The sequence below is a fragment of the Erythrolamprus reginae genome, chromosome 3 (assembly GCF_031021105.1).
Source record: "Erythrolamprus reginae isolate rEryReg1 chromosome 3, rEryReg1.hap1, whole genome shotgun sequence".
Taxonomy (NCBI): domain Eukaryota; kingdom Metazoa; phylum Chordata; class Lepidosauria; order Squamata; family Dipsadidae; genus Erythrolamprus; species Erythrolamprus reginae.
In genome coordinates this window covers 18,668,970-18,687,201 of record NC_091952.1, presented here as the reverse complement: position 1 = coordinate 18,687,201, position 18,232 = coordinate 18,668,970, and the positions used below count along the sequence as shown (strand labels likewise).

The window sequence follows — 18,232 nt, the reverse complement described above, 5'->3', positions numbered from 1 at the left end:
TATTATCGGCTGCAGAGGCCTTCCCTTACGGCCTTTCCTGAAGGCCTCTCTAGCCAATAACAGAGCTCCGGATCGATCTGGAGGTCTGTTATCGGCTGCAAAGGCCTTCCCTTGCTGGCTGCAGAAGACATGGGCAGATGTATGGGAGGCCTGGCTACAACTGTCCAAAAGTGAAGAAGTTCCCGAAGACCTCTGACACTGAAAAGGAGGCTGGGAGTGCGCACACAAGTGAACGTCCAGTTAGGTCGTTTTTCGCCATCCTCAGGCTTCAGGAGGCCAAAGACTTGTGCCACACGTGCCATAGGTTCACCATCACTGACCTATGTGATTACTAAAGAGTCATCAATGACTTGATGCCATAAATAGCTATAGCACTTATATGCCACTTCGTAGTGCTTTATAGCCCTCTCTAAGCAGTTTACAGAGTCCGCATATTGCCCCCAACTATCTGGATCCTCATTTCACCGACCTTGGAAGGATGGAAGGCTGAGTCAATCTTGAGCCAGTCAGGATCAAACTCCTGTCAGTGAGAATGCAGATTTAGCCTGAAAAACTGCATTCTAACCACTGCGACATCACAGGCTCTTAATCATCCTCCATAATCATCCTCATAATCAACCGTAATGCTTAGGATCCTCAAAGCAGGAGTTTCAATGTTTTTAAAACATAAAAAATATTCTCCGTGAAGCATGCTAGAAATTTCAAGCACACTCATACAGCGTTAGCATCTTAAGTAATTATATCTGATTTACATAAATATCGGAGCCACTTTTGCTTTCTGTTGAAAAAGAAAAAAGAAAGGGCATAAATGAACATAGGACGATCCTTCATTTTAGAGGTTTGAGATGAATTGATGCTTTTCATGTAAGGGAAAAATATAATTTGGCCATAATAGTTGTTAATTCACGGCCCCCAACCCTGCCGGCAAAGCCAGATTTTTTTGGCATTACGGAAAGCCATTAGGGGGGGAGCAGTACGGACCTCGGGGAGGGGGGGTGATTCCATAGAGCCGGGGCAGCAACAGAGAAGGCCCTTCCCCGCAGCCCCAACAACCTGCATTGCTTAGTTGATGGGACCTGGAGGAGGCCAACTCTGTGTGCTCTTTTAGGTCTCTGGGAGGTATGCGGCAAGAGACGGTTCTGTAAATAGTCTGGCCCTGAGCCATATAGGGCATTCCAAGCTCAATTTTTGGCTGCTATGGCCCTCTGCAACCCTCTGCCAGTGAAAAAGGAGTTTGAGAGCCCATTATCTCTGGTAGAAGCACCATGGGCCAGTCCTTCGTGGTTTCCTGGGAGGCCTTGCGGGCCAGATCTAAGAACCCTATGGGCCAGATCCAGCACCTGATCCTTGAGTTTGAAACCCTTTGTTTAGAAGGTGAAAGTAGAAGTTAATCAAACTGAAGCTGAAAAGGCCCATTCAAGGCTCTTGAATCCAATCTTCTACCCAGTGGTCCAATGATCAATTCTTAAAATCTTCAGAAAAAAGGATCAGGTACCCTCTGTTCAAGGATTCTTGATAATTCAGGAAGAAGATTCCTTAGTCTGGATAATAAAAACTGAATGAGGGGATTCCCATGTTACACCAACACTCCGCAGTCTGCATTGGTTGCCGATCAATTTCCAGTCACAATTCAAAGTGTTGGTTATGACCTATAAAGCCCTTCATGGCATTGGGCCAGAATATCACCTTCTGCCGCACGAATCCCAGCGACCGGTTAGGTCCCACAGAGTTGGCCTTCTCCGGGTCCCGTCAACTAAACAATGTCGTTTGGCAGGACCCAGGAGAAGAGCCTTCTCTGTGGCAGCCCCGACCCTCTGGAACCAGCTCCCCCCAGATATCAGTTTCCCCCACCCTCCTTGCCTTTCGCAAGCTCCTTAAAACCCACCTCTGTCGTCAGGCATCGGGGAATTGAAATTTCCCTTCCCCCTAGGCTTATAGAATTTATACATGATATGCTTGTATGTACGATTGGTTCTTTAAATTGGGGTTTATTAGATTATTTTAATATTAGATTTGTTTACATTGTCTTTTTTATTGTTGTTAGCCGCCCCGAGTCTTCGGAGAGGGGCGGCATGCAAATCAATCAATCAATCAATCAATCAATCAATCAATCAAATAAATAAATAAATAAATAAATAAATAAATAAATAAATAAATAAATAAATAAATAAATAAATAAATAATTTAAATATTTTGGGGATAAGCAATAGCAGTTAGACTTCTATACCCCTTCACAGTGCTTTACAGCTCTCTCAAAGCAGTTGACAGAGTCAGCCTCTTGCCCCCAACAATCTGGGTCGTCATTTTACCCACATCGGAAGGATGGAAGGCTGAGTCAACCTTGAGCCTGGTGAGATTTGAACTGGTGAACTAAAGCCAGCAGTCAGCAGAAACAGCTTGCAGTAATGCACTCTAACCACTGCGCCATCATGGCTCAATAGACTTTTCCAAGGGTGGGAAGCTGTCACATAAAAGGCCTGATTGCAAGACCACTGTAATGAAATGTATTTGGTGTTTCCACCTTAAGTCTTCTCTCCTGATTTATTGGATGGGCATCTTTTGTGTAATTGTTGTTAGCCAAGGCTGATGGGAGGCACCAGACAATCTATGCCAGTTATCTTATGTAAATCGGCTTCCTGTATACCATGCTGAAAAGTGAGGGCATAAAATTGTGATCGTGATTTTTGGAAAGGAAAACCCAATGAGAACAATGAACGTAGAACAAAGAGAGCCTCAATAATGGGTTAGCAAGTTATGGATTTTAGAGTCAATGCACTTCATTTCCTGAGTGGATTTGTGAAGGATTCAGGAAGACAAACGCTGCCTTGTTGGGTTAACCTTCTGAGATAATCCTATAAAAAATGCCATCTTAGTTGAGAATACAAACAATCATTTACTGGGCAATGGGTAATTAGCTATGCTTACAATAGTGCGAGCAGCTGATTTACCAGGGCAGTGAAGATTAGCAGACCTTGTTCCTACCATTTCTAAAATCCTAAAGGACCCCCCCCTTTTTTTTTTTTTGGTCTTGCAATACTTTTTCGGCTGCTCCTGTGTTTGGCCTCACGATCAGTTCTGGGGCTCAATTAACAATAAGAATTAAGCCCTGCTTATTTTGAGCTGGCCTTCAATCACAATGTGAAGTCAGGTCCCTTCCAAATGAAGACTAGTACTGTGGTACCTCTACTTAAGAACTTAATTTGTTCCGTGACCAGGTTCTTAAGTAGAAATGTTAAGTAGAAACAATTTTTCCCATAGGAATCAATGTAAAAGCAAATAATGCATGCAAACCCATTAGGAAAGAAATAAAAGCTTGGAATTTGGATGGGAGGAGGAGGAAGACCTATCCAGATTCCTAAGAGGTCAGTAAGGGGCAAGTACAAGTGCACTAGAGCAGTGATTTTCAACCTTTTTTGAGCCGCGGCACATTTTTTACATTTGCGAAACCCTGGGGCACATTGAGTGGGGGGGGGGGCGGCTAAAAAAAGTTTGGACAAAAAAATTCTCTCTCTCTCTCTTCCTCCCCTTCACTTTATTTCTTTCTCCCTCCCTCTTTCCCTTCCTTCCTCTTTCTTTCTCTCTCTCTCCATCGCTCTTTCTTTCTCTTCCTTCCTTCCTCTCTTTTTTGCTCTTTCTCTCTCCCTCCCTCCCTCCCTCTATGTCTTTCTCTCTCTCTCCTTCCCTCCCCCTCTTTCTCTCTCTCTCTTGCTTTCTCTCTCTCTTGCTCTCTCTCTTTCTTTCTCTTGTTTTCTCTCTCTCCCTTGCTTTCTCTCTCTCTCTCTTGTTCTCCTCTCTCTCTCTCGCTCTTTCTCTCTCTCTCTTGCTGTCTTTCTCTCTCTCTCTTGCTTTCTCTCTCTCTTGCTTTCTTTCTTTCTGAGCTTCGTGGCACACCTGACCATGTCTCGCGGCACACTAGTATACAGTATACCCACTAAAACCCTCATTGTGTATTGGACAAAATAAATAAATAAATAAATAAAAATAAGAAGATGAGGAGGACAGTTTTGCCTTTTCGCGCCCAGACGCTCTGGCAGGCAACCTCACGCCAGGTGTATGGGAGGCAGCGCGAGGGAGTCACTACAGCGAAGTGGTTTATTCCCTCTCCAAGCGCCCAGAGAAAGAAAAACGCTCCATTCGCTCTAGACTGCCAAAGCCTCCTTAAGCACCACCAAAAGGCTCTTCTGGCCGCCCAGAAAAGCCCAAGATGGCTGGGATTAAAGGGGGAATGGCAGAAAACTGGCCGGGCCTTCATGCCGCTCTCAAATTTCCTGGGAAATTTTTCCAGGCTCAGGTTCTTAAGTAGAAAATAGTTCTTAAGTAGAGGCAAAAAAAATCTTGAGCACCCAGTTCTTAACTAGAAAAGTTCTTAAGTAGAAGCGCTCTTAAGTAGAGGTACCACTATAGTTAATTTTAGCATTGAAAGATTCAAACAAATAAAAAAAATACAAAGTAAAAGTTCTCCTGTCAATATTGGAATCAATCCACATTACAAATTGAAGGCCCATTAAGTATCTGTATTTGTATGGGAATTTGTGGCACAGGTTGGAATCCTTCCAATTCCTGAACACAACCATTTTCAGTAACACCGAGTTATCTTTTGACTTCTGCACTGTAAGTGTCTCTAACGGGATTCGGCGTTGACCCAACTATTATCTACCCAATTCCCCATAGATTTCAGGGAAGTCTAAATTGCTGCCAAGTCAATATCTTTCGTCCACATATATTGAGAAGCCCATTCAGGGAATATCTCATTCAGGGAATATTTCTAATCTCATACATTATCAACAAAGGGATTTTTTAATGTGCACGCTCTTTCTAAAAAGCACTCAGAGCCTATTTATCTGGACAGATCACTCAGATTAATAACCTCCTAACTGGCTATTTTCTGCTAATCAACATGAGGCAGAGAGTAGCAACATAGAAAACACTGAAGTTTTGCGGAGGAAATTAACATTTTTATATAGAAATGCTGCCAATTTGGAAGCTCGAGCTGTTCCAGATAGATACCTAATGATTAAATATTATTATTATTATTATTATTATTATTATTATTATTATTATTATTATTATTATTATTTGGATTTGTATGCCGCCCCTCTCCGAAGACTCGGGGCGGCTCACAACAAGTGTAAAACAAATCATAAATAATTCAATTAATTAAAATATTTAAAGATTTAAAAAACCCCATATACTAACAGACACACACACAGGCATACCATGTATAAATTAAATGTGCCCAGGGGGAGATGTTTAGTTTCCCCATGCCTGACGGCAAAGGTGGGTTTTGAGGAGTTTACAGAAGGCAGGAAGAGTAGGGGCAGTTCTGATCTCCGGGGGGAGTTGGTTCCAGAGAGTCGGTGCCGCCACAGAGAAGGCTCTCCCCCTGGGGCCCGCCAACCGACATTGTTTAGTTGACGGGACCCGGAGGAGGCCCACTCTGTGGGACCTAATCGGTCGCTGGGATTCGTGCGGCAGAAGGCGGTCTCGGAGATATTCTGGTCCGATGCCATGAAGGGCTTTAAAGGTCATAACCAACACTTTGAATTGTGACCGGAAACTGATCGGCAGCCAATGCAGACTGCGGAGTGATGGTGAAACATGGGCATACCTGGGTAAGCCCATGACTGCTCTCGCAGCTGCATTCTGCACGATCTGAAGTTTCCAAACACTTTTCAAAGGTAGCCCCATGTAGAGAGCATTACAGTAGTCGAACCTCGAGGTGATGAGGGCATGAGTGACTGTGAGCAATGAGTCCCGGTCCAGATAGGGCCGCAACTGGTGCACCAGGCGAACCTGGGCAAACGCCCCCCTCGCCACAGCTGAGAGATGGTTTTCTAATGTGAGCTGTGGATCAAGGAGGACGCCCAAGTTGCGGACCCTCTCTGAGGGGGGGGTCAGTAATCCCCCCCCCAGGGTAATGGACGGACAGATGGGATTGTCCTTGGGAGGCAGAACCCACAGCCACTCCGTCTTATCCGGGTTGAGTTTGAGTCTGTTGACACCCATCCAGGCCCCAACAGCCTCTAGAAATATGTTCTCTAGAGCAGTGTTTCCCAACCTTGGCAACTTGAAGATATTTGGACTTCAACTCCCAGAATTCCCCAGTCAGCATCTGCTGGCTGGGGAATTCTGGGAGTTGAAGTCCAAATATCTTCAAGTTGCCACGGTTGGGAAACACTGCCCTAGAGGAATATAAACATGATTCTATGTAGATAACCACAGTTACAAAAAGTCATTGGACTGTGAAGACCTGACTTGAAACAAACTCAACTTGGTGCAAAAACAAAGTTGATGTTAGCTGGGTTTCTTTCCGCCATGTGGAAAGGAGAGGAAGCTTTCATTCCAATTTCTCCCCAACAGTGCTGGAATCCTCCATCCAGGCTTTAAAAAGAAATCAGTCTGAACTCTCCTTTATAGAGAATTCATTGGCACCCTGCACTAAGACACAATGTGTTCTTTGGGGTTTGGCCTTTGTTTTAAATTCTTGGTAGATGAATAGGCAGCTCCTTCTCCTACAGTAGAGAAGGCCAACTTGCATTCAATCCTGTCTTTCAGCGTAGATTGGCTTGCATAGATTGGCTTGATGGTTTAAAACCCTGCTGTTCTGTTCGTGAAACTGCCACACTTGTACTGAGTCCGGGTCAATATGACCCGGACTAAAAATGGTTTATTTTAGCTACTTACATTTGGTCTTTTTGAAAATGTTTTTCGCTGGCATAATAATCTGAACATTTCTGAACACAATGAAATGAAAAATGAAATGAAAAAATAATGCTTATTTTTTTTATTTTGCTCATAAAAGGCCGCCACCCCCATTTTTGCGCAATTTTGTTCATTTTTATCTACATTAAGCTGCCAGTTCCAACTTTTTTGAAAACTTTTTGCATTGGATTACTGGTTTGAATATTTCTGAACATGATGAAATGAAAAATGAACTGAAAAAAATTGATGCTTATTTGTTTATTTTGCTCAGAAAAGGGCCACACACACACCCTCTGGGCTGTGTGCAATTATTTCACTTTACATATATTTTAATTCCACAATATTTTTAAGTTTCAGATATGCAGGAAATTTTTTTTTACAGGGTCTCAAACTTTGTTTCGGATCACATACGACCCGAACAGAACAGCAGAAACAGAATGTTTCGTTGCTCATACGATGGACCTACATGCGGTGCAGCTTCTCAAAGTTTTGGGATAAAGTTGAAAACTGGGAAAAGGGATTACAAAGAAACAGCCTCCCAAATATGAAAGAAACACAAGAAGTCTCTTTTGTCAATTAGACCAGTGTTTCCCAAGCTTGGCAACTTGAAGATATTTGGACTTCAATTCCCAGAATTCCCCAGCCAGCATTCGCTGGCTGGGGAATTCTGGGAGTTGAAGTCCAAATATCTTCAAGTTGCCAAGGTTGGAAAACACTGACTTAGACAAAAGACCTTGGCAGAAGGAGGCTTGAAAGAGAGGGTCTCTGAAGAGATATTAAAATAATTTAGATTGAGAGAGTCTCATGGATGATTGAGGAGAAGATTGGGAAGATGGGATGAATGACTAAGAGAAAGAACAACTACATGCTAAAGATAAACATTTGAAGAAGCAGATAAAGCTGTGGTATAATCACGAGATGGCAATACCAAGGTAACAAGGTGAGGTCATTTATGCAATCCAAAACTATAAACCCTTTGTTTACAAACTTTGGTGCCTCTTACATATCAGTTTAAATAAAAAAACAAACAAGTCCTCTGGGACCGCCTTCTGCCACACAAATCCCAGCGACCAGTTAGGTCCCACAGAGTTGGCCTTCTCCGGGTCCCATCGACTAAACAATGCCGTTTGGCGGGACCCAAGGGAAGAGCCTTCTCTGTGGCAGCCCCAGCCCTCTGGAACCAACCCCCCCAGGTATCAGAGTTGCCCCCACCCTCCTTGCCTTTTGTAAGCTCCTTAAAACCCACCTCTGTCATCAGGCATGGGGGAATTGAGATATTCCCTTCCCCTAGGCTTATAAAAAATTTATGCATGGTATGTCTGTATGTATGATTGGTCTCTTAAATTGGGGTTTCTTTTTCAAATTAACTTAAATATCAGATTTGTTTATATTGTTTTATTACTGTTGTTAGCCGCCCCGAGTCTGTGGAGAGGGGCGGCATACAAATTTGATTGATAAATAAATAAATAAATAAATAAATAAATAAATAAATAAATACTGCAGTTTAGCATAGTGTGGGAACTGTGCTTTGAATGGTGTCAACATGAAAATCAAGAGAAATTGAGATTGGGACTGTGGTTCACTGACCAATAATAGAAGAGCAAATAAAATCTGGGAAGTTTAGGATTGTGAGATAAAAATAGCAGAAGGCTATCCGTATCCATAATCCGTGCAGCCATGATCTGGGGCAGATGTGGCTTCTCATATTATGCAGATCCACCACTCAGCAGCTTTAAGCAGCAATAAGTAGTAAAATGAATTGTCTCTGCATAAGACTCTTTAAACAGAGCAGGTAAAAACTTAGCAATTGCATCCATACAGCTAATTAACCAACTACTTCGGTTTCTTTATCCATCCATGGTTAAAGGAATTATAATTCAATGAAACACTTATGACAATCTATGACAATCATTGAATCGTCTCGAGAAGGGCAGCAGAGAAATCTGTATGTATTCTATATATTGGGGGGGGGGGGTTCTTTTCTTTTTTCTTTTTAGACTTTGTAATGTAAAAATGTTATTTTAGATTTTAATTATTAGATTTGTTACCATGTATTGTTTTTAATCACTGTTGTGAGCCGCCCCGAGTCTACGGAGAGGGGTGGCATACAAATCTAATAAATAATAATTTTTAAAAATCTAATGAATGAATGAGTGAGTGAGTGAGTGAGTGAGTAAGTAAGTAAATAAGTAAGTAAGTGTTGTATCTCAAGATTCTTGACAAATGTATCTGTTTTTCAATGTACACTGAGAGCATATTCAGACAAATTCCTTGTTTGTCCAATCACACTTGGCCAATAAAGAATTCTATTCTATTCTATTCTACTCTACTCTATTCTATCCAATTCCATTTGTTATGAACCTTCTAAAAGGAAAATATTTCATTAACAGAATTTTAATTACTTGGCTGATACTTTCAAAACCGCCTGAATGAACTGAGCAGACCATAAACGAAACACGCAGGAAAGCAAAGTGGTTAATGAATTAAACTTTTATACGAGAAGAACCCTAACAGCTATTTTTCAGGCACATGTACCTCTGCTGAAATATAACTTCATTCAACTGAAACAACTGCCCTGTTTTAAGAAAAGCTTGCACAAATAAATCCCCAGAGAAAAGGAACTGAGTCAGTACACAGAATTAATTATTCCTAGGAACCATCAGAAGAAGCCTGGCGGAGGATGGAAGAAAGACGTGGTCTTAATCTACCATTGTGAACGATTTGTTATTTCCAGACACTGCCAATAGCATGCACTCTCTTGACCTCATTTCACTTTGTCTGACTGATTAGGACCACATCAGAGATGTCTGGCTGCCTAGGAAAGCGTCACACAATGAACAGTTGTTACACTGGGTCAGAGTACTAGCCGGTCTGTACAGTAGTCAAGACTTTGAACTTGGAAAGGGAGGAGGAGGGGGTGGTGGTGGTGGAAAAGAGACTCTGTTTTAAGACTCATTCAAGAAGGCAAGAGGGGAAGCCGGCTCCTTCCTGCCTGCAGGTGCTAAAATGATAGGAAAGCTGCTGGGAACCCCATTCTTCCCAATTAACCTACATGGGGATTCAAGCACACACAGCGAGGTTAACCCCTTAAAAAGGAGATATTTATTAGAGCATTGTAGAATCTCCCCCCCCCCCTGCCCCCTGGCTTCCAGATTTGAAGTCAGGACTGCAGGAAAACTGAAAGAGACTTCCACTTCATTCTCTATGTCAGTGTTTCCCAACCTTGGCAACTTGAAGCTATTTGGACTTCAACTCCCAGAATTCCCCAGCCAGCGCATGCTGGCTGGGGAATTCTGGGAGTTGAAGTCCAGATATCTTCAAGTTGACAAGGTTGGGAAACACTGATTTAATGGACCAGTTTTGTATTGATGGAGGAAATAGATTTTGCTCTTCTTATTTAGCAATACAAAGTTGCAGCACCAAAGCATACCCAGGTTTGTAACCAAAGCTGCTCTATGTGTCCATGTCTATATTTGTGCCGCCCTCCCTGTCTCTCTCTTCCTCTCTTTCCCTCTCCCTTCCTCTCTCTCTCTCTCTCTCTCTCTCTGTGTATGCAGTGAAGGGTGGTCGGCACCCGCTGGTACCAATGCGCTCCAAGCGCCATTCCATCACTCCGGCGCACCTGCCTGTGAGAGGTTTTGGTTTTGCATGTGCGAAAACCAAAAGTCACCGAAAATCGCCAAAATCTGGCCCACCCATGTGTCTTCTCGCGATATTTTGCTTCCTGCACAGAAGCAAAACCTTGCTCCAGTGCGCGCGCCCACAGGTCACCCAGAGCTGCAGATGCAGCTCCATTTTCGCTACCGGAATGCCGTTCCGCTACCCCGTCCAGGTAGGAACCAAATAGTCTATGTATGTATTTATGTTGATGCGGCTCAATGATCCCTTAACACAGTGGTTCTTAACCTTTCCAATGCCTTAGTACAGTTCCTCATGTTGTGGTGACCCCCAACCATAAGTCTAGCACCAATTCTCCCAACAGAGCTTTAAGCTGATTGGCAGGAAGGTCAGAGGGACAACCCCACTGCAAATGCCTGATTGGTCGGATTGTAAAGATATGTTCCAAGGTGCCAGAATAGAAGCTTTAGTTCCTAACATCATGGGAATTTTGTCTTTCCCCCCGGTCTTTGGTGATCCCTGTGAAACGGTCATTACACCCCCAAAGGGGTCCTGACCCCCAGATTGAGAACCACTGCTTTGACATATATTAACTGAGTTCATACAACAGATCAGGTGGTGAAAAGGATTGGACAGTTCATGCTACAACATGCTGTGAGAGACTTGCCATCATTATAGAATATTATGGGACTCAAATTTGTTATCTTGCACCATAATTCGGGGACTGTATTTATCTCAACACAGCAACTGTGTTTTGCTCATTTGGGTTTAGTGTATTCTGCGAATGCCGCTATGAGATTGTAAAGTCTCCTTTCGGCAGAGGTTGACTGCATCAATATGTCCATCCATTTTCCTTGGCCATAATATGGGGACTGTATGGACACGGCCATTGTCTTCTTCCAGGATGGAATTGCCTGAGAGTATCCTATCCAATGAATAGCCGGGCCTAACTCTGCTTAGCTTCGGATAAGGTCAACCAATCTTGCCACCTGCTGAAGCCATTAGATCATATTATTGAACAAATCATAAGTGGCTTTAACATGACCTTTCTGCCACTGTTAAAGGTAAAACAGTTATTTTAATAGCCTTCCCAGTTATTGATAGAATTATTGTGGAAGTAATTCTAAATTAATTAAGCTACGGGAAGATCAGTATAAAAAAATAAATTCAAACATCAAACAGAACAAAGAAAAACTTTAAACCTCATTGCATATTTTTAAAAATGCCCTATCAGCTTACTATTTCAGCCATAAAGACTGAAACACCAAGGTCAGCATTTTAAGGGGGGTGTTATTTCAAATAATACTTAACATTTCAAATAGGGGTCATCTTAAATTACAAGGCAGTGATTTAGTGCCTGGACCCAAAGCAAGCATAGGCATATCTGGTACATCGGAAATGAGTTTAATGAAACTTACTTCCGGTTAATTTTCTTTTGAGCTGCAGCCAATACTACTGAGAATAAACATGCAAAAATCCAAAGCTTTTCATTAGAGTTAATACACATAATACTGTATTGTGCTCTTGCCCAAAGTCAATCTTAACCGAACTTCCGACAGTTTTCCATATTAGTTGCCAACATTAAGAGGATCCTGTAAACCTAATTCAAATTTCAAGCAAAAAATTGGACAAAGGACAAATGGTTCCCAATAAGAAATGCCTGCTGTCTGTCATTAGAAGACTTTGTCCTTCAATGGAAGGTTGAAGGCGGACTGATATTTTGGCATATTCTTATTCTTACCTTGCAGTGCCCATCAACTAAAAAATTAAGCACATATCTTAGCTAGAGATAGAACTCCAAAAGACACAGCCACTCGTGTTGAACTGTGATAGCTATGGTGCGAAATTATGATGACAGTCATGTACATTTTAATTTGCATATTATGTCTGGAATTGATATTTGAGTATTAATTCATATAGAGAGAGTGAAGCACTCCAGTGATATTCATTAGAGCCTATTTAATATGGAGTAGTTCCATAGTGACTTTTATTGTAACCTGGGCAGTGAAAAGTGTTTTAATGCAGGCTTTCTAAATCTGATGCCTATCTTATGTCTTGGAGTACAATTCATATCAATCAACCCTCCCAGATGGAAAGTTGCAATACGCGTTCTAGTTCAACATATTTGAATGGCACCAGACTATGGGAAATTGTTTTGCGGCATGTTTCATTTTGACGGGAAATTTTGGAAAATAGATTCCAGAAATTTGAAATGGGGGTTTGTTCTCAAAAAAACAAATCAACCCCAACAGCATGTGGAGTAGATTTTGCAATAACCTCAAATATATATATGCACATAAACACACATAAGCACATATTCCCCAATTCTAATTAAGAGATCTGGAAATTGCAACAGATTCGGGGAAATGTATTTGTTCAAAAGCATTTTTAAAGAAGACTATGTCAAAAATCAGCTTGCAAAAACAAGTCCCATTTCACTCCTGCCCGTCTTGACAGCTAAAGAATGCATGCATTTTATATGTATATTACATATTGAATGTTGTTCGTCTTAATGCTAACCTTGCAGGTCGAAATCCCCTGAGTATCACTTCATCAGGAGTGAGAAATGAAGTCTATTTAGAAGAGCAGACAACTAAATTAACGAGACTGCCTTGTGTCAGCCAAAACATCATTACAGCTGATTAGCTGAGAGGAAGGGACTGAAAATAAAAGGTGATGAATTTGAAAGGAAAAGGAAAATATATAGACAAGCCCTGGAAGGAAAAAAAAGGAGGCAAACATTTGGCGGTATAATACATAGCAGACAGAAGCTCCATACGTATTTTTATTAGCAAAGAAAATATTGTCGGGTGTTGGGAATCTTTAGGTAGGTAAACAGTCAAGACCTGCAGCCACAAAAGGACCCTCTTATCTATAACAGCAAAGAGGAGAAAACATCCATTTTAATCATTGCCATATTTAGAGGAATCACATTTTCCATGGACATTGATTTTTAATTAGCTGATTTTAAAGAAGAAATAATTGTACACTAACATCTCTGACGGAGGGGATAAGAAGACACTCTTCCACAATAATTATTAGCCTGCTGTGTCTGGGAATCTGTGATGTAGTAGATACATCAAGGGCACTGGCAGGCTCATAAATAAGGAGGGTATGGCCATGTACTGCGTGTATTTTTTGCATCGATTGAGTTTAAACAGCAGATCCTTTACCAGAAAAAAAAGAGGAGAGAACAGGCAATCTGCCAATTTCATCACAACTATGCAGTATTTAAAATATTCCAGTTCTGGGCATTTCCCCAATGCCTTACTATATTTTTTAAAAAATGGCAGGGAATGACAATTTTTGTCTGTAATATTACAGGCTCGAAAGGAAGAATCGGTTTTCTGCTTACCAAGCAAAGTCAGACATGCCAACTAAATAGGAAGTGTCACTGTAATCAACAGAGCTCAGGTCTTAAGTCCTGGATAGGAGGGAAAGCCTCAAAAATCGAAACAATTTCTCCATCACCAGAACAGCAAATGTTTGAAAAGCTCTTCTCTGATCCAATTTCTCACACCCTCCTTTTTTTTCTTTTTTGGAACAGTAGCAAAGATCTGTTACAGCAGAACAAAGTAAAATGCAAATGTGGGCAAGGAAAGAGAATTGATGTTATTCCTTCAAATATCAGGAACTCCTTGACAATATATTTGCTTAGCTATTTACAGGCACAGACACACCGGCAAAGGGGGGGTGGCGGTGCAGAGAGACTAACTTTGTCTGACTTAGCCTTTCCACAGGCTAGACAGAGCTGTAATCTACTTCTCAGACAGAGTGATTACTATTTATAGTCACAAATTCTGGTTTGCCGGACATAACAGTTTGCAATTCTCAACACATGCGCCAGACTCCTTGGTGAGATGCCTTAATGGCTAAACAATTATTCTGTCATGTCATGATGGGCTGGCTTGTAAGTATCCTTCTCCACAACTCTGGAGCCACAACTGTGACAGAGCCCAGCAAAGCTTCACACACACACACACACACACACACACACACACACAAAGTCCTTATTGGATCAGACTAAAAACTCACCATCAGCCAGCTTAGTCCTCTGTTCCCAACCCTGCTCAGCTACCCTCACAAACTCACATTTCTATTGATAGAATAGGACAACCTATTCTAATGTCCGGTGCCCAGAGATATACAGTACTGCCTTTAGCCAAGGAGGCTTCCAGGGATCACCTCCACAACAATCGTCACCTGTTCAATCTAAAGCTTCAGGAACAAATCAAATCAAATCAAGGGTTTTCCCTTTCCATAAAAGCAAAGCATGAAATAATTGTTAAAAAGAAGGGTGGGAGGTGTATGTATGTACTGTATGTATTTATTGAACTTGTTTGCTGCCCTGCTCTGTGGACTGGGGAGGGGGGGCAGCTCACAACACATCAATAAAAAACAATATACAACAACATATCTGATCCAATTAGTATAAATAACTAATCCAAAAAAAACAATTCTAAAAAGGCTAAAACATTAAAAACCATTCTTCCAGATTTAGACCACAGACATACCACACATTTATTGGCCAGAAGCTACTGTCTAGTGACCCCAAGCCTGGCAGCATACACACATACACACACACACATGTCACAATTTTTTGCCGAATTTGAGAGACTAGGATAGATCTATTTCGGCCTTGTTCTGGCCTCATCAGCTAGCCATACTCTCACTGGGACTTGATACATATATATACATATAAATATGTATATGCATATATATACACATATTCATATATACATATACATACATACACACACACACACACACACACGTACACACATATATATACACACACACACAAACAAACACACACACACACACACATCTTGGAAGCTTGAGACAGTTATTAATACAAAGCGGTTTAGGACAGCTGGAAGGGAAGGCTCCAGAGGGGAAGAGGACTCCGATCCGCAAAGTTCAGGAAGAGCGATTGCAGGAAGGCAATGGGTGTGTGTGTGTGTGTGTGTGTGTGCTATAAAACAACCCCGAGGCAGCAACAATGAAGCCCCCAGAGACGGTCTTGGGAAGCAGAGATCTCCCCGACTGGCCGGTTGGAACCTCCAACCCAGCGCGTGCTTTAAATAGCCCCCGAACCGCCTGTTTTACCGTCTGGCTTGGGAACAAAGTTCCCGGGGCGATCAAAACTCCACCGGGGAAGATCGCGTCACGCCGCCGCCGCCGTCCCCCCCACCCAAACCCTCGGCTCCTTCCCCTCTCCTAAAAGCGGGAGAGAGCCAGCCGCGCAAGCCCAGCCAGCCAGCCAGCCCGGGAGAGCTTTTCCCCGGCGCGTTCCCACGGTCCTTCGAGTCTCTCCGGAGCGCGAAGGGAACGCGGCGATCAATGGATCTCTCTCTCTCTCCCGCCATCTCCCCCACTCCACTCCGCCTTCCGTCTCCCGCAGCCCCGCCGGCGAAGCTGAAGGGCAACACACACACAAGAACGGGGAGGGTTTGATCCGGGCTGAAATGTGTCCCCCCCTCCCAACTCGAGTTTTCCTGCTTTGGATCATTGCAGGAAAACTCACCCACTGCAGATAGGGGTACGCTCGACTTATCTGCCGGGGAAGAGAGGCTATCCGAGGGATGGGAGGGGAAGGCAGCCCCCCGCCAAACAGGATTGCAAGAACTGCAACTTTTTAAAGGAGCGGAAACGGAGGGAAAGGGGAGAGGAGGAGGAGGAGGGGGGTTACAAGAATGGAAAGGGGGGAAAGGCTGAAGGTTGTAAATGAAAGGGGGGAAAGCAATGGAATTAAAACTACCCCAAGTCTCAAGACTCTCGGTTGCAAGGGCGAAACTTGGTTAGAAAGAAGGTGGGTTTTTTTCCTCCTTTGCGCGTTGAAAAGCCGCAGGATCGGGACACCCCCCCCCCCCGTCGGACGGAACCGCAGAAGAGGGAGGGCGCGGGGCAAGTCTAAGGTCGCGTGTCGCAGGCTTTGGAAAGTCCGCCTCGCGTTTCTTTCCCCGGACGGAACCGCGTGAAGCGAATCGGGGGCAGGTCCTTTCTGGATCCAAATTCCGCCCCCCTCCCATTCCCAAAGTAGGGAAAGAAAAAATGAGAGAAAGAAAGAGAGGAAATGGCAGAAGGGGGGAAAGACAGAAGGGAAGAGAGATGAAGGGAGGGAGAAAGGCAAAAAGAGAGGGAGAGTGAAAGGCAGAAAAAGAGGGGGAAAGACAGAGGGGGAAGAGAGGGGGGAAAGGCAGAAAAAGAAGGGAAGACAGAAAGGAAGAGAGATGAAGGGAGAGAGAAAGGCAAAAAGAGAGGGAGAGGGAAAAGCAGAAAAAGAGGGGGAAAGACAGAAAGAGAGAGGGAAAAGCAGAAAAAGAAGGGAAAAGACAGAAAGGGGGAGAGAGGGAAGGAGAGAGAAAGGCAAAGGGGACGGAAAGGGAAAGGCAGAAAAAGAGGGGGGAAACAGAAAGAAAGAGAGAGGGAGAGAGGCAAAAAGGAGAGAGGGAAAGGCAGAAAGAGAGGGGGAGAGTTAGGGGAGGGAGAGAAGCAAAAAGAGAGGGACAGAGGGAAAGGCAGAAAGGGGGAGGGAGAGAAAAAGAGAGAAAGGCAAAGAGAGGGGGAAAGGAAGAAAGGGAGAGAGATTGAAAGAGAGAGAGAGACTGAGGGAGCTAGATTGAGAGAGAGGGAGCGAGAGAGAGAGAGAGACGAAAGGAACCGTAAAAGGCAATAAAAAATAAATCGAAGAAGTACTTACTGATCTCCATACTCTGAAACAAAGAGCGCTTGCAGTTACAAGTACAGGAGACATTAGGCTGGTTAGGTCCGCCGGTATTGTTGAGACCCATCAAGTTATACATTTAAAGAAAAAAACAAAAAAAAGAGAAACAAAAGGAGCGGCGAGACCCTCAAAAGGTCTCCGGGAAGCCCGACATAAAGACGGGAGCGCTGGCAGGAGGAGGCGGCGGGCGGGCAGGGGGGCGAGCGGGCAAAGACTGAAGAGACCCGGCGAGGAAACTGAGGCAAATATAACTGACTTTAAAAGAGTGCGCGCGTGTGTGTGTGTGAGGAGAGAGAGAGAGAGAAACCTTTGCGGAGGAAGGAAGGAAGGAGGGAGGGGGCAAAAAAAACCCCTCAGCATTAAAAGAAAAAAAGACCACCCTCCTCAGTTTCACGGGGGGGGAGCTGCGTGGATCTCTAGCTTTGGGCTCAGGAGCTGGTCAGAGAAGGCTGGAGCTCTGCGAGGTGCGGCTCGGCCCCCATGTCGTCCCCCCCCCCGCCAGACCTGTGAAGTTCGTGCGGGGAAGCGGACCAGACTTGCGACTTTGTTTCTCTCTCTCTCTCTCTCTGCCCGTCTCCCCTGTCTGCCTCTCTCTCTCTTTCTCGCGCGCGCTCGCTCGCTCGCCTTGCCCAGGCAAGATGTGAGGGCCTCCCCCCCTCCTCTCCCTCCTCCTCTGCCCCCGCCCCCCCTCCTCCCCGTCCTCTGCTCCTCATTCAAGTCCAAGGAGATTCGGTTTCAGATGGGAGGGGGGAGAGAGAGAGAGGAGACTGAAGCAGACAGACGGGGTGACGTCAACGCTAGACTGGAACTGCCCTTTCGTGAGGGAGGGAGGGAGGGAGGGGGGCCGCCCGCGCGCGCGGGCAGGAGGAGGGAGGAGGGAAGGAATCTATTGGGGAAGGCGCGGTAGACGGGGAGGCGGGCGGGGGAGGGAGAAGGCTCGGGAAGGACCGCGGCCTCCCGTTGCCCAATCGCAGGCGGGGAAGAGCCCGTTGGCCCCTCCCACCGCTCGCGTTGTGGGATCGGCCTCTTAAAGGCGAAGGTGCTCAGAGTGTGGCCTGAGGGGGCAAAAAAAACCACCCCAACACCTGAAACTAGCCGGAGTGGACTCGGGGGGCGGGGGGAGAGAAGGATGGGGAAGGTGGGTGGTGGGTGGGAGAGGAAGATTCTGTCGGGCTTCTGATGGGC

General features: G+C 44.2%; 1 protein-coding gene across 2 annotated transcripts in view; it reads right to left on the bottom strand.

Annotated features, from left to right (window-relative positions):
- Positions 1-17,703, bottom strand: part of PMEPA1 (prostate transmembrane protein, androgen induced 1) — a 114,219-nt gene extending 96,516 nt beyond the window's left edge. The window contains exon 1 of one of the 2 annotated variants that reach the window (XM_070744564.1): positions 17,024-17,703. In XM_070744564.1, coding sequence (XP_070600665.1) covers positions 17,024-17,126 — 103 coding nt within the window. In that variant the 5' untranslated portion in view covers positions 17,127-17,703. The remainder of the gene's footprint in view (positions 1-17,023) is intronic. The other variant, XM_070744563.1, reaches the window with a different exon arrangement.
- Between the last annotated feature and the right edge of the window lie 529 nt (positions 17,704-18,232).